Source organism: Petromyzon marinus, chromosome 71 (genome assembly GCF_048934315.1).
Source record: "Petromyzon marinus isolate PM22_M1 ecotype Great Lakes invasive population chromosome 71, UKy_Petmar_22M1.pri1.0, whole genome shotgun sequence".
NCBI lineage: Eukaryota > Metazoa > Chordata > Hyperoartia > Petromyzontiformes > Petromyzontidae > Petromyzon > Petromyzon marinus.
Window position 1 is genome coordinate 1,824,655 of NC_133737.1, and position 23,308 is coordinate 1,847,962.

Here is a 23,308-nt window from a genome sequence, read left to right on the forward strand (position 1 = left end):
TTCACCAGGTGTCAAGGACAAATCATGGCAAGAACAAATCATGGAGGTAAAAAAGATGAGAGACGAGAATTTAACAAACCTAAAAAACATGTGAAGCACAACCAGTCAGGCCAACAACACAGACACTTCCTGGCGGACCACGAATTTCAGAAGTGTTAAATTTCGTGTTCAACTTCTGGATTGCACAAACCAGCATAGACAGAGTGAAAATACGAGGTACATGGTCAGTAGGAAAGACGGAGAGGCAAAGAGAGAGAGGTGAACAGAAGCTTAAATAGGAAATAAGGTTGGGGGGGGGGGAGCAAAAGGAGAGTGGCAGCTCATCTTGCGGCAGCTCAAAACAGCACATCTTGCATATACACAGAAGCGGGGGGGGGGGGGGGGGTGGGAACAGGCTTGGGGTGAACCTGTAATTCAATTTTGTTCAGATGCCTGTCAATAATTTAGAATTAATACTTGTTTGATTGTGTACGTACATGTAACATTTTGTGTATAAGGGTCAAACATTGAATAAGTGATGTTAAGACAAAGTGTGTGTTTTGGAAGTAACCTGTACAGATAACTCAGGTGAGACTCATTGTTCTTGTGATACAGGTCAAAGGGTATTTTATGTTTCAGGAAGCTTCTCCCTCTGGAGCAACTCATTGTCTTTGAAATAGGGAGCACACTCGGATCATTCATCAGTTACAAGGCATACCACTCAAAAGTTACACGTAGAGGAGATACATTCTCTACAACACGAATTATAATTTTGTATTACATGTTGATGTAGATTTTCTCGAATTAGGACAAGAAATGGCCCTTGCTGATTAACGTCTGGATGTTCACAACCATGGCTTGAAGCAAGCCAGATCGCCTGCGGTGCCCCTCACAACCATTTACGGCCTGGGGCCAGGAAAGTCACGAAAAAAATTGCACACGAACGACGCCTCCACGCAAGCTCCCGATGCTCCGTTTTGAAGTTTTAAAATGAAACAACTTTGAATTGTATTATTTTGAATTAGATAATTGTATTTCTTCATTAAAAGCTTATTAATTGAAAGCGATATTTCGTGTGAATTTTCTCGCGTCATTAAGTAGATGGCTTTGCCGGTGGTTTGGTTCGATGCGAACTTTCACCTGGTTGGGATCGCGGGATCCAGATGAGGCGACACAGAGCTGGCCGTGCGAGAAGACCGCCGTCCGCAAATTGATTCCAATGCGATCGAACGTCTGTCCCTGCGCCTCCGTCGTTCATGCAGGGGACGCGTAGGTTTGCAGCGCCCCCTGCATGAATATGACGGAACGTGCAGCGTTAGTCACGAAGTTGTGCGTAAGCGCCACAACAAGGCGCTGTAAGCTGACCTGCCACCACGTTCACGGGTCAACAGGGGGCAGCCGAGAGAGAGAGTGAGGTGTGTACGGGTCGACCAAAGTAAACCCCCGCCCCCCCCCCCCCCCCCGTGACCCGAGAATAACATCCCTGACCCCCCACCCGTCTCTAAGGCCCCTTAAGATAAGACCTTCCAGAAGGTTCTGGGAGGGGGGGTTGGTGGTTCAGGAGAGGAGGGGTGACCCCGACCTGGGGTTAAAAGCCCGGCCCCCTGGACCGGCCGGGCAGTGTTCACCAACTCAAGCCTGAAGACATCCGAAGACCTGAAGACTGGACCAGCACCCAGGGACCCTCAACCGAGGCTCTTGTTAGAGCCGGATTGTAGCGGACCAGAGGTGAGCTCCCGTACCCTGTCTGGGACGGGTCGTCCAGTCTTCCTTTAACGCCGGGCTAAGGGACCTGTGGGTAGCAGAGCCTGGAGTGTACAGGCTGCCATAGAAGGGAGGCTGTCACTCACGGAGGCTATCGGGTGGAAGGGGCCGTACCCCTTCGTGTTACAGTAGTGTGAAGAGCCGAGTTCGAAAGAGTTATAATAAACGCGTTGCCTCAACCAGACGTCTCCGTGTGGTTAGTTAAGGACACAACGCTTATATAAAAGAGAATAGCCAGTGCGTTTTCAAAGTACCTTCATCTTCCAGAAATCTATTTCGCGTGAGCCCACCGCATTAAAACAATGTTCAGCTGAGCGGGGCGAGCCACACGGAGTAGGGGGGGGGGGGTCACCTTATCTTTGTCACGTGCCGTAGCTCACGTGACTTCTGCCGCGACAATGTCTGGATGTTTTCACCTGAGGATGACCGCTCGTGTTACGATCGAAACGTCGTGTTTTATTTATTTATTTTTCCTACCTACGTGACTTTACCGAAAGAACCAAAGAGTATGAAAGACGTCTTGTCTGTTTACATCCGTATACATCGATATCCCACATTGCTTACACGTACACACCACACGCAATGAAATAAATAGAAACTAGAACGACTTACTTCCAGGGATGGGTAAAGATGGAGGAATCTCAATGGAGCGAGTTAAGTTTGTTCGATTCAACATCTCTCTATCCGTCAGTGTCTCTGTTCCCCTCTGTGTGTCTCTCTTGCTGACTGTGTCTCTGTCGTCTCTGTATCTTTCTGTCTTCCTCTTGTCTGTTTCTGTCCACCTCTCTATTGTCAGTCTCTCTATGTGTCTCTATCAGCGTCTTTCCAACCGTATTCAACTACTGTCAGTAGCAACATGCGCCCATTCAACTTTCATGGCCCACGACTGCACGCGACTCAAACTTGCTCCGAGTCTCTGTGTGTACGTTGAACTTATTTCGCACCGTATGTAGCCAACCATGCTAATCTGTGGGTCTCTGTGTGAGTCTCTGTGTGTATCTGGAACTTCTTTCGCACCGTATGTAGCCGAACCTGCACAGGAGGAGCGGCTGGTATCTGTGGAGCTGTGGGCTGGGTACATCTGTTAGCAGGAGCGAGAGACAATGAAGCTCCCAAGCATTCACTACGTTACCAACATCATATTTGCACTCATATATCGCTTGCCTAATTGCCTCGGCAACTCGGTGTTTCGTATCGAATCTCATCTCAAACAATCGAAGGACCCCCCCCCCCCAAGTGGCAGCTGCCCCTGTGTGGCACAAGGTGGCCCTGCACCGGCCTGCACGTGGACATGAGTCTGTTGGTAGGGGACGATCATTGGAGCGCCATGTCCGTTGTGTAGTTTCTGGATAATGTTTGGAATTACCCCAATTTTGACCGTGACACCAACATGCAATGACCTGTGCGTTGTGAATGACAAAACGCTATGGTTTACATCTGCCGTTAAGCAGACTGCGCATATTTTTGTGAATGTTACTGGGGTAGCCAGGTGTGTCTGTCGGATTTGAACCTTGAACCTCTGCAATAAATATAGAATGTGCTACCATATTCTTGGTTCTTTCAGTTGGCGCCGATGATGGCAGCCTCGGCCGGTTGGTGCGCCCTGTTTTGTCTGGTTTTGTCTTGTTTTGCTTGATTACCCGTGCTGGTGATAGGGGCCTGCTGTTCAGCACACCCGTGCTGGTGAGAGGGGCCTGCTGTTCCGCACACCTGTGTTGGTGAGAGAGGCCTGCTGTTCAGCACACCTGTGCTGGTGAGAGGGGCCTGCTGCTCAGCACACCCGTGCTGGTGAGAAGGGCCTGCTGTTCCGCACACCTGTGTTGGTGAGAGGGGCCTGCTGTTCAGCACACCCGTGCTGGTGAGAGAGGCTTGCTGTTCAGCACACCTGTGCTGGTGAGAGGGGCCTGCTGTTCAGCACACCCGTGCTGGTGAGAGAGGCTTGCTGTTCAGCACGCCTGTGCTGGTGAGAGAGGCCTGCTGTTCAGCACACCCGTGCTGGTGAGAGGGGACTGCTGTTCAGCACACCTGTGCTGGTGAGAGGGGCCTGCTGTTCAGCACACTCGTGCTGGTGAGAGAGGCCTGCTGTTCAGCACACCCGTGATGGTGAGAAGATGGCGACGATGATGGTAGCCTCAGCCGGTCGGTGCGCCCTGTTTTGTCTTGTCTGTTAATTCAGTGTTTTGCCAATATTTTCGGAGTTCCCTAACAAGAGACAAACTTTTAAACATCAGGGAAACAACTCCTGTGGATTTATTTCCCAACTTTGTGCTTCCAGCGGCAGAAAATGTGGGAATTCTAGTCATAGCCGCGCTAGGCTTTGCTCAAGCAGCGAAACGCCGCCCAAGGGGTAAATGGTCGGGGGCTCTTGTACGGCTATGCAGACGCGGGATCCGAACAGTGCTTCTGAACTTTTTCCTCTCCAACGTACGTTCACTGTGCAACAATATGGACGAACTTCAGCTACTGATGGTGAAAAACAGAGACTTTCTTTCATCTTCTGTCTTGTGCTTCACAGAGACATGGCTGTGTGATTTGATTCCGGACACTGCGTTGCAACTGGCAGGAGTCCATCTTGTAAGATTGGATCGTGACATAGCACTCATTGGCAAGATGAAAGGCGGTGGTATTTGTTTTACATTAACAGTGGCTGGTGTGTAGATGTCACAGCGATTCTGCAACATTGTTCTCCGCTCCTTGAATAATTTTTCATAAACTGTAAACCTTTCTACTCGCCTCGCGAGTTCGCGTCGCTCATTTTGGTCAGAGTTTACTTGCCGCCGGGTCCTCAGGTTAAAGAGGCCCATCGCATGCTCACCAACCAGATTCTGAGTGTGGAGCGAGCAAATCCAGATTCGCTGGTTATCGTACTTGGCGACTTTAACAAAGGTAATCTCAGCCACGAACTCCACAAATACATACAATTCATTAAATGCCCTACCAGAGAAGGGAACACTCTGGATCACTGCTACACTACAGTCAGTAGAGCCGACCACGCCGTCCCCCGAGCAGCATTGGGACACTCTGAACATGCCAAGGTCCACCTGATTCCTGCATACAGGCAGAAACTAAAGCTATGTAAACCTGCTGTGAGGACATCTAAACAGTGGACCAGTGAGGCTGTGGAGGATTTTCAGGCGTGCTTGGACTGTACTAACTGGGATATGTTCACGACTGCTATCAAGAGACTGGATGAACTCACAGAGGCTGTGACGTCGTACATCAGCTTTTGTGAGGACTGCTATATTCCAACAGGTACCAGCGTGAACTTCAACAACAACAAGCCCTGGTTCTCAGCAAAGCTCAGAAGGTTGAGGTTGGAGAAGGAGGAAGCGTTTAGGAGTGGTGATAGAGACAGATTCAAGGAGACGAAGAACAGGTTTAGCAAGGCGGTGAGAGAGGCTAAACGACTGTACTCAGAGAGACTAAAACACCAGTTCTCTGCTAACGACTCTGCTTCTCTCTGGAGACCGCTCAGGCAGATCACCAACTACAAGCCCAGAGCCCCCCACACCACTAACGACTCCCTCCTGGCCAACGACCTGAACGAGTTCTACTGCATATTTGAAAGACAATTGGACTGTCCTGAACTATCCCTTCCCACCCAAGAAGCCCCATTCCCCACCCCTACTACAGAGACAACTCTCTCCTTTCAGGAGGGAGAAGTTAATAGACTTTTCAAGAGGCAGAACCCACGCAAAGCAGCTGGGCCGGACTCTGTCTCTCCAGCCACCCTCAGGCACTGCGCTGACCAGCTGTCTCCGGTGTTCACCAACATCTTTAACACCTCCCTGGAGACATGCCATGTACCAGCCTGTCTCAAGTCCTCCACCATCATCCCTGTGCCCAAAAAGCTAAGGCCAACAGGACTAAATGATTATAGACAGGGCGCCCTTACCTCTGTGGTAATGAAGTCTTTTGAGCGCCTGTTCCTGGCACACCTCAAAGCCATCACAGACCCTCTCCTGGACCCCCTTCAGTTTGCCTACACAGGTCTGTGGACGACGCAGTTAACATGGCCCTCCACGTCATCCTACAGCATCTGGACTCCCGAGCATCCTACACCAGGATCCTGTTTGTGGACTTCAGCTCTGCCTTCAACACCATCATCCCTGCCCTGCTTCAGGACAAGCTCTTCCAGCTGAACGTGCCCGACTCCACCTGCAGGTGGATCACAGACTTCCTGTCTGACAGGAAGCAGTGCATTAAGCTGGGAACACAAGTCTCTGACTCCAGGTACATCAGCACCGGAACTCCTCAGGGCTGCGTCCTTTCCCCACTGCTCTTCTCCCTGTACACCAACAGCTGCACCTCCAATCATCTGTCCGTCAAACTCTTGAAGTTTGCGGATGACACCACCCTCATTGGGCTGATCTCTGGTGGGGATGAGTCTGACTATGGGTGGGAAGCTGACAACCTGGTGACCTGGTGTAGCCAGAACAACTTAGAGCTAAATGCTCTAAAGACAGTTGAGATGGTTGTGGACTTCAAGAAAAATACAGCCCCACTTACCTCCATCACCCTGTGCGACTTCCCAGTCAAAACTGTAGAGTCCTTCCGTTTCCTGGGCACTATTCTCTCCCGGGACCTCAAGTGGGAAGTGAACATCAGCCCTTTCACCAAGAGAGCTCAACAGATGATGTACTTCCAACGGCAGCTGAATAAATTCAACCTGCCAAAGACAATGATGGTGCACTTCTATACAACAATCATTGAATCCATCCTCACCTTCTCCATAACCGTCTGGTACGCTGCTGCCACTACCAAGGACAAGAGCAGACTGCAGCATATCATCCACACTCCCGTCGCTCCAGAAGGACTCTGACCCAATTCTCCCTCCTCCCCCATTATGTCCCCAAAGCCCGTTAACCCCCGGGTCACATGACATCATCCTGACCATCCAATCAAATCCTCTTTTCCGGCCGTTTTGAGCGCTCTGGCCGTTGGTGGGGGGGGGGGGGGGGGGTCGCGTCATCCCCCCCCCCTCCTTCCCATTGTCTCTGTGCCTGCGTTCCTCACCGGTGACTCACCGATAATCCCCTTCCCCCTCCCACTTAAGTCAACTTCTTATCTGCCTCGAGGCTTTTCCCTCCCACCCCACTGTTTACCCTTACGCTGGGTACTGGCTGAAGGTCCCACCCCCCCCCCCCCCCCCCGTGTTGTGAATGCTTCAATGCGGCCGGCCTGTAAAGCTCTACGCCCCCTTTTTGGGGGGGCCGCCATGTAATCCAGTCTGGGAGGCTCAGCCAATTTCCTGGTCTGGGGAAACCGTGGAACGTCCCTGCTAGTGGGGTCCTCGAGTGAAAACCCATCCTACCAGGTGATCCTTCCTTGAGACCCTATGGGGGTGCATGCGAGTGTTTAGTGCGGCGTGCGTTCGTGGGGGGGGGGGGGGGGGGGGTGCGTGGAGGGGGTAGCGCTATGGTGGCTACCACACAATCTACCAACCCTCGAGGACCTGCACATCTCGAGGAGCATGAGGCGAGCGAGGAAGATTTGTGGCCGATTCCTCCCACCCTGGACACTTCTCTGTTCCAGCTACTCCCCTCCGGCAGAAGGCTGCGGTCCATCGGGACCAAAACCTCACGCCACAAAAACAGTTTCTTCCCATCCGCTGCTGACCTCTTCAACAAGGCCAAGGGCTTACACTGACTTGAACATTTTATCTACAAAATGACACCTTGCCATACTTACACTATGTTACCATATTTGTATTTTTTTATTTTTAGATTGTATCTTACAGCTACTTTATATTAAATATTTATTCAATATTTTACATACTTTTAGCCCCTTAGTGTTAGTTTGACTTTTTACCTTTAGTATAGTTAGACTTGTATGCCACTTGTTTAAGATTTAAGATTCCTATATGTTGAATGTAAATTCTTTGTGCGAACTTTCATGGCGAATGAAATCTTTTCTGATTAAAACCCTTTCTGATTAAAGTCATGTAAATAGAAACCAAAAATAAAGAAAAAATGTGGTTAATTTTATTATTTAAATTGCCATTTCATTTCATTATTTTCTTTTGAGTAACATGTTTTTTTAATTTACCAGACTTTACCGAAAGAAGCAAGAATATTAAATCCTGCAGTCACGAAAGTTTTAAGTCAAAATTGAAAGCGCCACCACTCGGCTCGCCTCAATCTGCGTGGAGGCTTGGCCCCCCCTCACACACACAAAGTGTGTACACACACAGTGTGTACACACACAGTGTACACACACAGTGTACACACACAGTTTTCAAACACACAGTGTACACACACACAGTGTACACACACACAGTGTACACAGTGTACACACACAGTGTACACAAACACTGTCTACACACACACACACAGTGTACACACAGTGTACACACACACACACCGTGTACACACACAGTGTGTACACACACTGTACACACACACAGTGTACACACACAGTTTTCAAACACACAGTGTGCACACACAGTGTACACACACACAGTGTACACAGTGTGTACACACACACAGTGTACACACAGTGTACACACACACAGTGTACACACAGTGTACACACACACACCGTGTACACACACAGTGTGTACACACACAGAGTACACACTCACAGTGTGTACACACACAGTGTACGTACACACACAGTGTGTACACACACAGTGTACACACACATACAGTGTACACACATACAATGTACACATAGTGTACACACACAGTGTACACACACAGTGTACACAGTGTACACACAGTGGACACACAGTGTACACACAGTGTACACACAGTGTTCACGTATACACACACAGTATACACACACACAGTATACACACACACACAGTGTGCACACACACACAGTGTGCACACACACACAGTGTTAACACACAGTGTATACACACGCAGTGTGTACACACACAGTGTGTACACACACAGTGTACACACACACAGTGTACACACACAGTGTACACACACAGTGTACACACAGACACAATGTACACACACACAGTGTACACACACACACAGTGTACACACACACAGTGTACAAACACACAGTGTGTGTACAGTGTGTGTACACACACTGTACACACACAGTGTACACACACAGTTTTCAAACACACAGTATGCACACACACAGTGTACACACACACAGTGTACACAGTGTACACACACACAGTGTACACCGTGTACGTACACACACAGTGTGTACACACACTGTACACACACACAGTGTACACACACAGTGTACACACACAGTTTTCAAACACACAGTGTGCACACACACAGTGTACACACACACAGTGTACACAGTGTACACACACACAGTGTACACAGTGTACACACACACAGTGTACACACACACAGTGTACACACACAGTGTACACACACACAGTGTACACACACACAGTGTACACACACAGTGTACACACACACAGTGTACAAACACACACACAGTGTGTACACAATAATGTCCACATTGTTGCTGAGCTCACACACCCAAGGGGCCTCTGATCAAGTGAGGGAGCAATGGAAAATGAATCTAAACTTAAACTCCAACCCCGCTGTGACGTCACTACTCAGCATTACCTCATCGGCGTGAAACGCCAGGGGGAGGTGTACTTCGCTAGTGACGTCATGTCACCAAGGTATTCACCCTACCCTGTCCAAGGCTCCTTTGAGCGTGACGTCATCTCTGCCTGGGTCGCTGCTGTTTTTGTTCAAGTGACGTCTTGTCACCTCCTGCTGCCGCGTGACGTCACGAGATAACAGGAAGCTGCTGCTCCGCCGTGCACTAAAATCTGAGGTGAGAAATTCTCATCGCGGTTGTGGTTGTGGTGGTGGTGGTTGTGGTGGTGGTTGTTGTGGTGGTTGTTGTGGTTGTGGTGGTTGTTGTTGTGATGGTTGTGGTGGTGGTTGTTGTTTACCGAGGTAGAGCCTCTCTCTCGTAGGGATGTCAATTGAGTAGCAGCGAGCATGGAAGCGATGTCCAGGTTGGAACTTTACAGCACGGGGCCTAGCCACGCGGGGCCTTGCCTCCTGCCCTCGCCTGATCGCGTTTGCTTCAATTCTCTCGCTTAAGTTTAATTTGTCTTCACTCGGCTCGCCACTTTGTCACTTTGTTTTACTTCTTGTGGTGGTTGTTGTGGTTGTTGTGGTGGTTGTGGTGGTGGTGGTTGTGGTGGTGGTTGTTGTGGTGGTGGTTGTGGTGTTTTTTGTGGTGGTGGTTGTGGTTGTTGTGGTGGTTGTTGTGGTGGTTGTGGTGGTTGTTCTGGTGGTTGTGGTGATTGTGGTTGTGGTGGTCGTTGTTGTGGTTGTGGGGGTGGTTGTTGTGGTGGTCGTTGTGGTTGTGGGGGTGGTTGTTGTGGTTGTGGGGGTGGTTGTTGTGGTTGTGGTGGTGGTTGTGGTGGTGTTTGTGGTGGTTGTTGTAGTGGTGGTTATGGTGGTTGTTGTAGTGGTTGTGGTGGTCGTGGTGGTGCTTGTGGTCGTGGTGGTGCTTGTGGTTGTTGTGGTGGTGGTTGTTGTGGTGGTGGTTGTTGTTATGGTGGTGGTTGTGGTGGTTGTTGTGGTGGTTTTTGTGGTGGTTGTGGCGGTGGTGGTTGTTGTGTTGGTTGTTGTGGTGGATGTGCTGGTGGTGGTTGTGGTGGTGCTTGTGGTGGTGGTTGTGGATGTGGTGGTGGTTGTTGTGTTGGTTGTTGTGATGGTTGTTGTGGTGGTGGATGTGGTGGTTGTGGTGGCGCTTGTGGTGGTGGTGGGTGGGTGGTTGTAGTGGTGGTAGTGGTTGTTGTGGTGGTGGTTGTGGTGATGGGTGTGGTGGTGTTTGTGGTGGTGGGTGTGGTGGTTGTAGTGGTGGTGGTTGTGGGGGTGGTGGTGGTTGTTGTTTACCGAGGTAGAGCCTCGCTCTCGGTTCGTGTGGTGGTGGTTGTGGTTCGTGTGGTGGTGGTTATGGTGGTGGTTGTTGTGGTGGTTGTTGTGGTGGTTGTTGTGGTGGTTGTTGTGGTGGTTGTGGTGTGGTTTTGGTGGTGGTGGTTTTGGTGGTGGTTGTGGTGGTGGCTGTTGTGGTGGTTGTTCTGGTGGTGGTTGTTGTGATGGTTGTTCTGGTGGTGGTTGTTGTGATGGTGGTTGTTGTGGTGGTGGTTGTGGCGGTGGTGGTTGTGGTGGTGGTTGTTGTTAACCGAGGTAGAGCCTCCCTCTCTCTCGTATGGATGTCAATTGAGTAGCAGCGAGCATGGAAGCGATGTCCAGGTTGGAACTTTACAGCACGGGGCCTAGCCACGCGGGGCGTTGCCTCCTGCCCTCGCCTGAACGCGTTTGCTTCAATTCTCTCACTTAAGTTTAATTTGTCTTCACTCGGCTCGCCACTTTTTCACTTTGTTTTATTTTTTAATATTCACGCAGTTTTAATTTCATTATTTTTTACCAGGCCAAGCCCGCTTGAGCTGCTGTACCGCTTTTGTTTTCAGAAGCGACCTGCCCACAACACAAGGTGAGGCTCGTCAACAGCGTGGCGGTGTTCACTCTAGACGCGTGGCGGTGTTCACTCTGGACGCGTGGCGGTGTTCACTCTAGACGGGTGGTGGTGTTCACTCTGGGTGCCTTGTGGTGTTCACTCTGGGCGCGTGGCGGTTTTCACTCTGGGCGCATGGCGGTGTTCACTCTAGATGCGTGACGGTGTTCACTCTGGGCGTGTGGCGGTGTTCGCTCTGGGCGCGTGGCGGTGTTCACTCTGGACGCGCGGTGGTGTTCACTCTGGACGCGTGGCGGTGTTCACTCTAGACGCGTGACGGTGTTCACTCTGGGCGTGTGGCGGTGTTCGCTCTGGGCGCGTGGCGGTGTTCACTCTAGACGCGTGGCGGTGTTCACTCTGGGTGCGTGGCGGTGTTCACTCTAGACACGTGGCGGTGTTCACTCTGGGCACGTGGTGGTGTTCACACTAGACGCGTGACGGTGTTCACTCTGGGCGCGCGGTGGTGTTCACTCTGGGCGCGCGGCGGTGTTCACTCTAGACGCGTGTTGGTGTTCACTCTGGACGTGTGGCGGTGTTCACACTGGACGAGTGGCAGTGTTCCCTCTTGACGCACGGCGGTGTTCACTCTGGGCGCGCAGCCGTGTTCACTCCGGGCGCGTGGCGGTGTTCACTCTGGGCACGTGGCGGTGTTCACTCTACTTGGTGGAGTGAGGAAGCATGAATTCTGAGCAGGTGAAGGTGGCCAGGCGTGGGTCTGGACACACCACCACCTGTGAACCATGCCAGTGTGTGACAGTGGTGGAGCCAGTGGGGGTGGGGTGGCACGTGCCCCTCCAACGGTCCGATCGAAATCCCTAATTTCGATCGGACCGTTGGGGTTTATTAATAACTAGCTTCACTACCCGACATCGCCCGGAACTTGGATTCTTGTCTTGGATAAATTTCAAATTTCATATTCCCTTATCTTTGTTGCAGGTTGATGCCACACACTCCATGGTCATTTCCCCCACCCCCCCCCCCCCCCCCCCAAATACAAAAGTATATTTTAATACTTTTTGCATTGTGTCCTGTCTGGAAGCTACCGACATGCCAAATTTCAAGTGTGTAGCATGTTGGGAAGTATGCTGCACATTTCAAACAGACACAAATTCACAAATTTCCATTTTATAAATATAGATAAATCAGCATTTTGCGACCGCCACTGCCACCATGTGGCATATTATTACGTGCCAGGGACTCTATGAGAGGACAACAGTCCGAGGCCATAATTGGCAATAAGTAACGGCAAAGCAGTTACAAGCGACTCAGAATTGTGCGCAGTTGCCTATATAGTACACGACTTCCCTGATGGCAAACACCTTCAGCGAGCGCGATGCCAATCATCCGCGTCCAATAAAAAGCATAGGACAAGTCCTTAGTAACAACTCCTTACCAACAACTCCTTACCAACAACTCCTTAATAACAACTCCTTACTAACAACTCCTTACTAATAACTCCTTACTAACAACTCCTTACTAACAACTCCTTACTTAATAACAACTCCTTACTAGCAACTCCTTACTTACTAACAACTCCTTACTAACAACTCCCTACTTACTAACAACTCCTATCATTTTTAATTGCTGGAGGGGTTACCCCTCCCTGCCTGAAAATCCTGGCTCCACCTCTGAGTGTGTGACAGTGTCAAGTTTGTATTTGCAGTAAAGTCTATTAACTCTATTGTGCACGAAGGTTATATCAAAACGGTAGTTTATTTTTATTTTCCTCTGGAACTCATTGTAAGAATGGAGTCGGGAAGTTATCACAGCACACGTGCAGCTGAAGTTGGAACTGTTCATCCCAGCATTCAAGGACATCTGTGCCTGGCTTCACACCTCTAAGTTGCGATTGAACATTTATTTATGCATTTCTGCATAGCACAAATAGTATTATTTTCCACACCCTTTGCTATGTCAGCTGAATTTAGCTTTCATAAATATTCCTTTTGAAGCCAGACAGCTGAAATTGTGTGCTCGGAGTTTTGGATTAACATTCATTTTGAAGATACGAGGGCTTCCAGGCACGTTTATGACATTTGCCCTCTCATTGTGTGCCATAACAGCCCGTGTGATGAATTTGGGACACGTTTCCACTATATCATGCATATATGAATAAGTATATACATGTAAGTCGTGTTATTGTGTATATATGCATTTCTCTGTGCATCGATACTGACGTGTAGATGGTGTGGATATTATTTTTTTCTGTCTGCAGCTGTCACTTCCTCTGCAGAATTTGTCTGATGGAGCAAAGGCACTCGGCGCGGCTCGGTGCAAAAAGGCAACAATGCGACCGGCGTGCGAACAGCACGGATCGTTCGGCACATTTGACACAGCACCAGAGAACTCACACAGGAGAGAACCCCTTCAACTGCAGTGTGTGTGGGATGGCGTTTATACATTCATCTACTCTTGTAATACACCAAAGAACACACACGGGAGAGAAACCCTTCAAATGCAGTGTGTGTGGGAAGGGGTTTGCACAGTCACCACATCTTCAAAGACACCAGAGAACACACACAGGAGAGAAACCCTTCAAGTGCAGTGTGTGTGGTAAGGCGTTTGCACTTTCATTTACACTTGTAACACACCAGAGAACACACACAGGAGAGAAACCCTTCAAGTGCAGTGTGTGTGGGAAGGCGTTTGCACTTTCATTTACACTTGTAACACACCAGAGAACACACACAGGAGAGAAACCCTTCAAGTGTAGTGTGTGTGGGAAGGCCTTTGCACATTCATCTGCTCTTGTAACACACCAGAGAACACACACAGGAGAGAAACCCTTCAAGTGCATTGTGTGTGGGACGGCATTTTCAGATTCATCTACTCTTAAAAAACACCAGAGAACACACACGGGAGATAAACCCTTCAAGTGCAGTGTGTGTGGGAAGGCGTTTGCACTTTCATCTACTCTTGTAAAACACCAGAGAACACACACAGGAGATAAACCCTTCAAGTGCAGTGTGTGTGGGAAGGCGTGTGCACAGTCATCTGCTCTTGTAACACACCAGAGAACTCACACAGGAGAGAAACCCTTCAAGTGCAGTGTGTGTGGGAAAGCGTTTGCACGTTCAACACATCTTCAAATACACCAGAGAACTCAAAAGCATCTGAAGATCCACAAGGAGTGGAGTCTGAAATCAGCTTGTGAAAGTCAAAGTGCCGCAATGAGCCCATCCCTCATGAAACAAGAACCGGAAGAAAATCCCAGCTTGGACACTTTTAAAGGTATCGAGGTGAAATATGAAGAGGTAAAGGTGAAATGTGAAGAAGTGATGGTGAAGAGCGAAGAAGTGAGTGTAAAATGTGAAGATGAAGATTCAACTCCAAAATCGGACCTTCACATCGATGGAGGCAACGTGAAGCAGGAGGAGAATTCTGACGGCGAGGCAGAGCGAGGCAACTCCCAGCAGTTTGTGGAAGTGGAGGTGTGGGTGGACTTCCTAGACAATACAAAGTCAAATGGAGACCCGGTAGATGTGTAAGCTTGAGACAATGTCGCTCCAATAGATGCACCTTTGGCACAGACCTTTAATGACAAGAATGAAGTTGAACACTCAATTGCGAGTTTCAACCTGCAGGGTAAGAGCAGCCAGTCTTTGTGGACCTGTGGGTTGGGTAGATCTCTAACCAGGAGCGAGAGCCAAGAAGCTCCCAAGCGTTGACTATGTTATAATTGCAATTATATGGTGGTTGCTTAATCACCTCTGGCAATTCGGAGTTTTGTATCGTTTCTCATCTCAAACACTCGAAGAGCACCCCCAAGTAGCAGCTGCCCCTGTGTGGCACAAGGTGGTGGCCCTGCACCGGCCTGCATGTGGACAAGAGCCTGTCAGTATGGGGCGCTGGTTGATGTGTCATCTCAGTTGTGTAGTTAGTAGGTAATGTTTAGAATTTGCTCAATTTTGACCCAGACGCCAGCATGCAATGGCCTACTCGTTTTGATTGGCGCAATAGTATGTTGTACATACACTGTTAAGCAGACGGTATGTATGTTTTAAAATAGCTTCTTGTTAGTACGATGTAACCTGATGCAGTATATTTAACTGCAGTAATTCAATTTTGTTAATATGCCTGTCAGTTTAGAATGAATGCTTGTCTGATTGTGTGCGTATATGTAACATTTTGTCTTTAAGGGTGAAACATTGAATAAGTGATGTTAGGACAAATTGTGTGTTTTGGAAGTAACCTGTACAGATAACTCAGGTGAGACTCATTGTTCTTGTGATGAAGGTCAAAGGGTATTTTTGTGTTTTCAGGAAGCTTCTCCCTCTGGAGCTAGTCATTGTCTTTGAAATAGGGAGCACACTCGAATTATTAATCAGTTACACGTAGAGGAGATACATTCTCTACAACACGAATTATAATTTAGTATTACGTGTTGACGTAGATTTTGTCTAACTAGGTCTAGAAATGCTCCTTGCTGATTAACGTCTGGATGTTCACAACCAAGGGTTGAAGCAAGCCTGACCGCCTGCGCCGCCCCTCACAACCATTTACGGCCTGGGGCCAAGAAAGTCACAAAGAAAACTGCACACGAACGACGCCTCCACGCAAGCACCTGATGCTCCGTTTTGAAGTTTTAAAATGAAACAGTTTTAATTTGATTATGCTTTGAATTCGATAATTGTATTTCTTCATTAAAAGCTTATCTCATTTTACATCTGGAACACTTATTTGAAAACGACATTTGGTATGAATTTTCTCTCGTCATTAATTATTATTTTTTTATTAGATAATTGTATTCATTAAAAGCTTATCTCATTTTACATCTGGAAGACTTATTTCGTGTGAATTTTCTCTCGTCATTAGGTAGATGGCCTTGCCGGGGGTTTGGTTCGATGCGGACTTTCACCTGGTTGGGATCGCGGGATCCAGATGAGGCGACACAGAGCTGGCCGTGCGAGAAGACCGCCGTCCGCAGATCGATTACAACGCGATCGAACGTCTGTCCCTGCGCCTCCGTCGTTCATGCAGGGGACGCGTAGGTCTGCAGCGCCCCCTGCATGAATATGACGGAACGTGCAGCGTTAGTCACGAAGTTGTGCATAAGCGCCACAACAAGGCGCTGTAAGCTGACCTGCCACCACGTTCACGGGTCAACAGGGGGCAGCCGAGAGAGCGAGGTGCGTAGGGGTCGATGAAAGTAAACCCCTGCCCCCCCTCCCCGTGACCGGAGACTACCACACCTGACCCTCCACCCGTCCCTAAGGCCCCTTAAGATAAGACCTTCCAGAAGGTTCTGGGAGGGGGGGGGTTCAGGAGGGGAGGGGTGACCCCGACCTGGGGTTAAAAGCCCGGCCCCCTGGACTGGCCGGGCAGTGTTCACCAACTCAAGCCTGAAGACATCCGAAGACCTGAAGACTGCACCAGCACCCAGGGACCCTCAACCGAGGCTCTTGTTAGAGCCGGGTTGTAGCGGACCAGAGGTGAGCTCCCGTACCCTGTCTGGGACGGGTCGTCCAGTCTTCCTTTAACGCCGGGCTAAGGGACCTGTGGGTAGCAGAGCCCGGAGTGTGCAGGCTGCCATAGAAGGGAGGCTGTCACTCCCGGAGGCTATTGGGTGGAAGGGGCCGTACCCCTTCGTGTTACAGTAGTGTGAAGAGCCGAGTTCGAAAGAGTTATAATAAACGCGTTGCCTCAACCAGACGTCTCCGTGTGGTTAGTTAAGGACACAACGCTTATATAAAAGAGAATAGCCAGTGCGTTTTCAAAGTACCTTCTTTTTAGAGAAATAAATTTCGCGTGAGCCCACCGCATTAAAACAATGCTCAGCTGAGCGGGGCGAGCCACACGGAGTGGGGGGGGGGGTCACCTTATCTTTGTCACGTGCCGTAGCTCACGTGACTTCTGCCGCGACAATGTCTGGATGTTTTCGTCTGAGGACGACCGCTCGTGTTGCGATCGAAACGTCGCGATTTATTTTTTATAATTTATTTTTTTCGACCTACATCACTTTACTGAAAGAACCAAAGAGTATGAAAGACGTCTTGTCTGCTGATCTTGTTCATATCCGTGTACATCGATATCCCACATTGCTTACACGTACACACCACACACAATGAAACAAGAACGACTTCCGGGGATGGGCAAAGATCGAGGAATCTCTTTCAATGGAGCGAGTTAAGTGTGTTCGATTCAACATCTCTCTGTCCATCTGTGTCTCTGTTCTCCTCTGTGTCCCTCTCTCTCCGACTGTGTCTCTGTCGTCTCTGTATCTTTCTTTCTGTCTTCCTCTTGTCTGTGTCTGTCCACCTCTCTCTTGTCAGTCTCTGTGTGTGTCTCTATCAGCGTCTTTCCAACCGTATTCAACTACTGTCAGTAGCACGCGACTCAAACTTGCTCCGAGTCTCTTGTGTGTACGTGGACCTTATTTTGCACCGTATGTAGCCAACCGTGCTAATCTGTGGGTCTCTGTGTGAGTCTCTGTGTGTATCTGTAACTTATTTCGCACCGTACATAGCCGAACCTGCACAGGAGGAGCGGCAGGTATCTGTGGAGCTGTGGGCTGGGTACATCTGTCAGCAGGAGCGAGAGACAATGAAGCTCCCAAGCATTCACTACGTTACCAACATCATATTTGCACTCATAAATCACTTGCCTAATTGCCTCGGCAACTCGGTGTTTCGTATCGAATTTCATCTCAAACAATCGAAGGACCCCCCCCCCCCGCCAAGTGGCAGCTGCCCCTGTGTGGCACAAGGTGGCCCTACACCGGCCTGCACGTGGACATGAGTCTGTTGGTAGGGGGCGATCATTGACGCGCTATCTCCCTTGTGTAGTTTCTGAATAATGTTTGGAATTTCCACAATTTTGACCGTGACACCAACATGCAATGACCTGTGCGTTGTGAATGACACCGCTATGGTTTACATCTGCCGTTAAGCAGACTGCGCATATTTTTGTGAATGTTACTGGGGTAGCCAGGTGTGTCTGTCGGATTTGACCCTTGAACCTCTGCAATAAATAATGTGCTACCATATTCTTGGTTCTTTCAGTTGGCGCCGATGATAGCAGCCTCGGCCGGTTGGTGCGCCCTGTTTTGTCTGGTTTTGTCTTGTTTTGCTTGATTACCCGTGCTGGTGATAAGGGCCTGCTGTTCAGCACACCCGTGCTGGTGAGAGGGGCCTGCTGTTCAGCATACCCGCGCTAGTGAGAGGGGCCTGCTGTTCAGCACACCCTCGCTGGTGAGAGAGGCCTGCTGCTCAGCACACTCGTGCTGGTGAGAGGGACCTGCTGTTCCGCACACCTGTGTTGGTGAGAGAGGCTTGCTGTTCAGCACACCTGTGCTAGTGAGAGGGGCCTGCTGTTCAGCACACCTGTGCTGGTGAGAGGGGCCTGCTGTTCAGCACACCCGTGCTGGTGAGAGAGGCTTGCTGTTCAGCACACCTGTGCTGGTGAGAGAGGCCTGCTGTTCAGCACACCCGTGCTGGTGAGAGGGGACTGCTGTTTAGCACACCTGTGCTGGTGAGAGGGGCCTGCTGTTCAGCACAATCGTGCCGGTGAGAGAGGCCTGCTGTTCAGCACACCCGTGATGGTGAGAAGATGGCGCCGATGATGGTAGCCTCAGCCGGTCAGTGCGCCCTGTTTTGTCTTGTCTGTTAATTCAGTGTTTTGCCAAGATTTTTGGAGTTCCCTAACAAGAGACAAACTGTTAACATCAGGGAAACAACTCCTGTGGATTTATTTCCCAACTTTCTGCTTCCAGCGGCAGAAAATGTGGGATTTCTAGTCATAGCTGCGCTAGGCTTTGCTCAAGCAGCGAAACGCCGCCCAAGAGGTAAATGGTCGGGGGCTCTTGTACGGCTATGCAGACGCGGGATCCGAACGTTGCTTCCGAACTTTTTCCTCTCCAACATACGTTCACTGTGCAACAATATGGACGAACTTCAGCTACTGATGGTGAAAAACAGAGACTTTCTTTCATCTTCTGTCTTGTGCTTCACAGAGACATGGCTGTGTGATTTGATTCCAGACACTGCGTTACAACTGGCAGGAGTCCATCTTGTAAGATTGGATCGTGACTCATCGGCAAGATGAAAAGCGGTGGTATTTGTTTTTACATTAACAGTGGCTGGTGTGTAGATGTCACAGTGATTCTGCAACATTGTTCTCCGCTCCTTGAATTATTTTTCATAAACTGTAAACCTTTCTACTTGCCTCGCGAGTTCGCGTCGCTCATTTTGGTCGGAGTTTACTTGCCGCTGGGTCCTCAGGTTAAAGAGGCCCATCGCATGCTCACCAACCAGATTCTGAGTGTGGAGCGAGCAAATCCAGATTCGCTGGTTATCGTACTTGGCGACTTTAACAAAGGTAATCTCAGCCACGAACTCCACAAATACATACAATTCATTAAATGCCCTACCAGAGAAGGGAACACTCTGGATCACTGCTACACTACAGTCAGTAGAGCCTACCACGCCGTCCCCCGAGCAGCACTGGGACACTCTGACCATGCCATGGTCCACCTGATTCCTGCATACAGGCAGAAACTATAGCTCTGTAAACCTGCTGTGAGGACATCTAAACAGTGGACCAGTGAGGCTGTGGAGGATTTGCAGGCGTGCTTGGACTGTACTAACTGGGATAAGTTCACGACTGCTATCAAGAGACTGGATGAACTCACAGAGGCTGTGACGTCGTACATCAGCTTCTGTGAGGACTGCTATATTCCAACACGTACCAGCGTGAACTTCAACAACAACAAGCCCTGGTTCTCAGCAAAGCTCAGAAGGTTGAGGTTGGAGAAGGAGGAAGTGTTTAGGAGTGGTGATAGAGACAGATTCAAGGAGACGAAGAACAGGTTTAGCAAGGCGGTGAGAGAGGCTAAACGACTGTACTCAGAGAGACTAAAACACCAGTTCTCTGCTAACGACTCTGCTTCTCTCTGGAGACCGCTCAGGCAGATCACCAACTACAAGCCCAGAGCCCCCCACACCACTAACGACTCCCGCCTGGCCAACGACCTGAACGAGTTCTACTGCAGATTTGAAAGACAATTGGACTGTCCTGAACTATCCCTTCCCACCCAAGAGGCCCCATTCCCCACCCCTACTACAGAGACAACTCTCTCCTTTCCGGAGGGAGAAGTTAATAGACTTTTCAAGAGGCAGAACCCACGCAAAGCAGCTGGGCCGGACTCTGTCTCTCCAGCCACCCCCAGGCACTGCGCTGACCAGCTGTCTCCGGTGTTTACCAACATCTTTAACACCTCCCTGGAGACATGCCATGTACCAGCCTGTCTCAAGTCCTCCACCATCATCCCTGTGCCCAAAAAGCTAAGGCCAACAGGACTAAATGATTATAGACCGGGCGCCCTTACCTCTGTGGTAATGAAGTCTTTTGAGCGCCTGGTCCTGGCACACCTCAAAGCCATCACAGACCCTCTCCTGGACCCCCTTCAGTATGCCTACACAGGTCTGTGGACGACGCAGTTAACATGGCCCTCCACGTCATCCTACAGCATCTGGACTCCCGAGCATCCTACACCAGGATCCTGTTTGTGGACTTCAGCTCTGCCTTCAACACCATCATCCCTGCCCTGCTTCAGGACGAGCTCTTCCAGCTGAACGTGCCCGACTCCACCTGCAGGTGGATCACAGACTTCCTGTCTGACAGGAAGCAGTACATTAAGCTGGGAACACAAGTCTCTGACTCCAGGTACATCAGCACCGGAACTCCTCAGGGCTGCGTCCTTTCCCCACTGCTCTTCTCCCTGTACACCAACAGCTGCACCTCCAATCATCTGTCCGTCAAACTCTTGAAGTTTGCGGATGACACCACCCTCATTGGGCTGATCTCTGGTGGGGATGAGTCTGACTATGGGTGGGAAGCTGACAACCTGGTGACCTGGTGTAGCCAGAACAACTTAGAGCTAAATGCTCTAAAGACAGTTGAGATGGTTGTGGACTTCAAGAAAAATACAGCCCCACTTACCCCCATCACCCTGTGCGACTTCCCAGTCAAAACTGTAGAGTCCTTCCGTTTCCTGGGCACTATTCTCTCCCGGGACCTCAAGTGGGAAGTGAACATCAGCCCTTTCACCAAGAGAGCTCAACAGATGATGTACTTCCAACGGCAGCTGAATAAATTCAACCTGCCAAAGACAATGATGGTGCACTTCTATACAGCAATCATTGAATCCATCCTCACCTTCTCCATAACCGTCTGGTACGCTGCTGCCACTACCAAGGACAAGAGCAGACTGCAGCATATCATCCACACTCCCGTCGCTCCAGAAGGACTCTGACCCAATTCTCCCTCCTCCCCCATTATGTCCCCAAAGCCCGTTAACCCCCGGGTCACATGACGTCATCCTGACCATCCAATCAAATCCTCTTTTCCGGCCGTTTTGAGCGCTCTGGCCGTTGGTGGGGGGGGGGGGGGGGGGGGGTCGCGTCATCCCCCCCCTCCTTCCCATTGTCTCTGTGCCTGCGTTCCTCGCCGGTGACTCACCGATAATCCCCTTGGCCCCTCCCACTTAAGTCAACTTCTTATCTGCCTCGAGGCTTTTCCCTCCCACCCCACTGTTTACCCTTACGCTGGGTACTGGCTGAAGGTCCCACCCCCCCCCCCCCCCCCGTGTTGTGAATGCTTCAATGCGGCCGGCCTGTAAAGCTCCACGCCCCCCCTTTTTGGTGGGGCCGCCAGTTAATCCGGTCTGGGGGGCTCAGCCAATTTCCTGGTCCGGGGAAACCGTGGAACGTCCCTGCTAGTGGAGTTCTCGGGTGAAAACCCATCGTACCAGGTGATCCCTCCTCGAGACCCTACGGGGGTGCATGCGAGTGTTTAGTGGGGCGTGCATTCATGGGGTGGGTGTGGGGGGGGCACGTGGAGGGGGTAGCGCCGATCGAGCTGCTCCGCTGCGGTGGCACCACACAATCTACCAACCCTCGAGGACCTGCACACCTCGAGGAGCATGAGGCGAGCGAGGAAGATTTGTGGCCGATTCCTCCCACCCTGGACACTTCTCTGTTCCAGCTACTCAACTCCGACAGAAGGCTGCGGCCCATCAGGACCAAAACCACACGCCACAAAAACAGTTTCTTCCCATCCGCTGCTGGCCTCTTCAACAAGGCCAAGGGCTTACACTGACTTTAACATTTTATCTACAAAATGACACCTTGCCATATTTACACTATGTTACCCTATTTGTATTTTTAGATTGTATCTCATAGCTAATTTATATTCAATATTTATTCAAAATTTTACATACGTTAGCCCCTTAGTGTTAGTTAGACGTTGTACCTTTAGTATAGTTAGACTTGTATACCACTTATTTAAGATTCCTATATGTTGAATGTAAATTCCTTGTCTGTACGAACTTTCATGGCGAATAAAACCCTTTCTGATTTAAACCCTTTCTGATTAAAGTCATGTAAATAGAAAACAAAAATAAAGAAAAATGTGGTTATTTTTATTATTTAAATTGTCATTTCAGTTCATTATTTTCTTTTGAGTAACATGTTTTTTAATCTACCAGACTTTACCGAAAGAAGCAAGAATATTAATTCCTGCAGTCACAAAAGTTTTAAGTCAAAATAGAATGCGCCACCACTCGGCTCGCCTCAATCTGCGTGGGGGCTTGGCCCCCCCTCACACACACAAAGTGTGTACACACACACAGTGTACACACACACACAGTGTACACACAGTGTACACACACAGTTTTCAAACACACAGTGTGCACACACACAGTGTACACAGTGTACACACACACACAGTGTACACACAGTGTACACACAGTGTACACACACACTGTCTACACACACACAGTGTACACACACAGTGTACACACACACAGTGTACACACACACACCGTGTACACACAGTGTGTACACACACAGTGTACTCACAGTGTGTACACAGTGTACACACACACCGTGTGTACACACACAGTGTACACACACATACAGTGTACACATAGTGTACACACACAGTGTACACACACAGTGTACACACAGTGTACACACAGTGTACACACACACAGTGTACACACACAGTGTACACACACAGTGTACACACACACAATGTGTACACACACAGTGTACACACACAGTGTACACACAGTGTACACACACACAGTGTACACACA

The 23,308-nt window shown here is 49.6% G+C and overlaps 2 protein-coding genes across 2 annotated transcripts in view; one reads left to right on the forward strand and one right to left on the reverse strand.

Moving 5' to 3' along the window:
* LOC142906808 (uncharacterized) overlaps positions 1–15,980 on the forward strand; it is a 31,247-nt gene extending 15,267 nt beyond the window's left edge. Inside the window, exons 4-5 of the mRNA XM_076055354.1 lie at positions 10,934–11,190; positions 13,427–15,980. Coding sequence (XP_075911469.1) covers positions 10,934–11,190; positions 13,427–14,699 — 1,530 coding nt within the window. The 3' untranslated portion in view covers positions 14,700–15,980. The remainder of the gene's footprint in view (positions 1–10,933; positions 11,191–13,426) is intronic.
* LOC116957256 (uncharacterized) overlaps positions 1–23,308 on the reverse strand; it is a 631,244-nt gene that overhangs the window by 522,347 nt on the left and 85,589 nt on the right. The window lies entirely within an intron of this gene.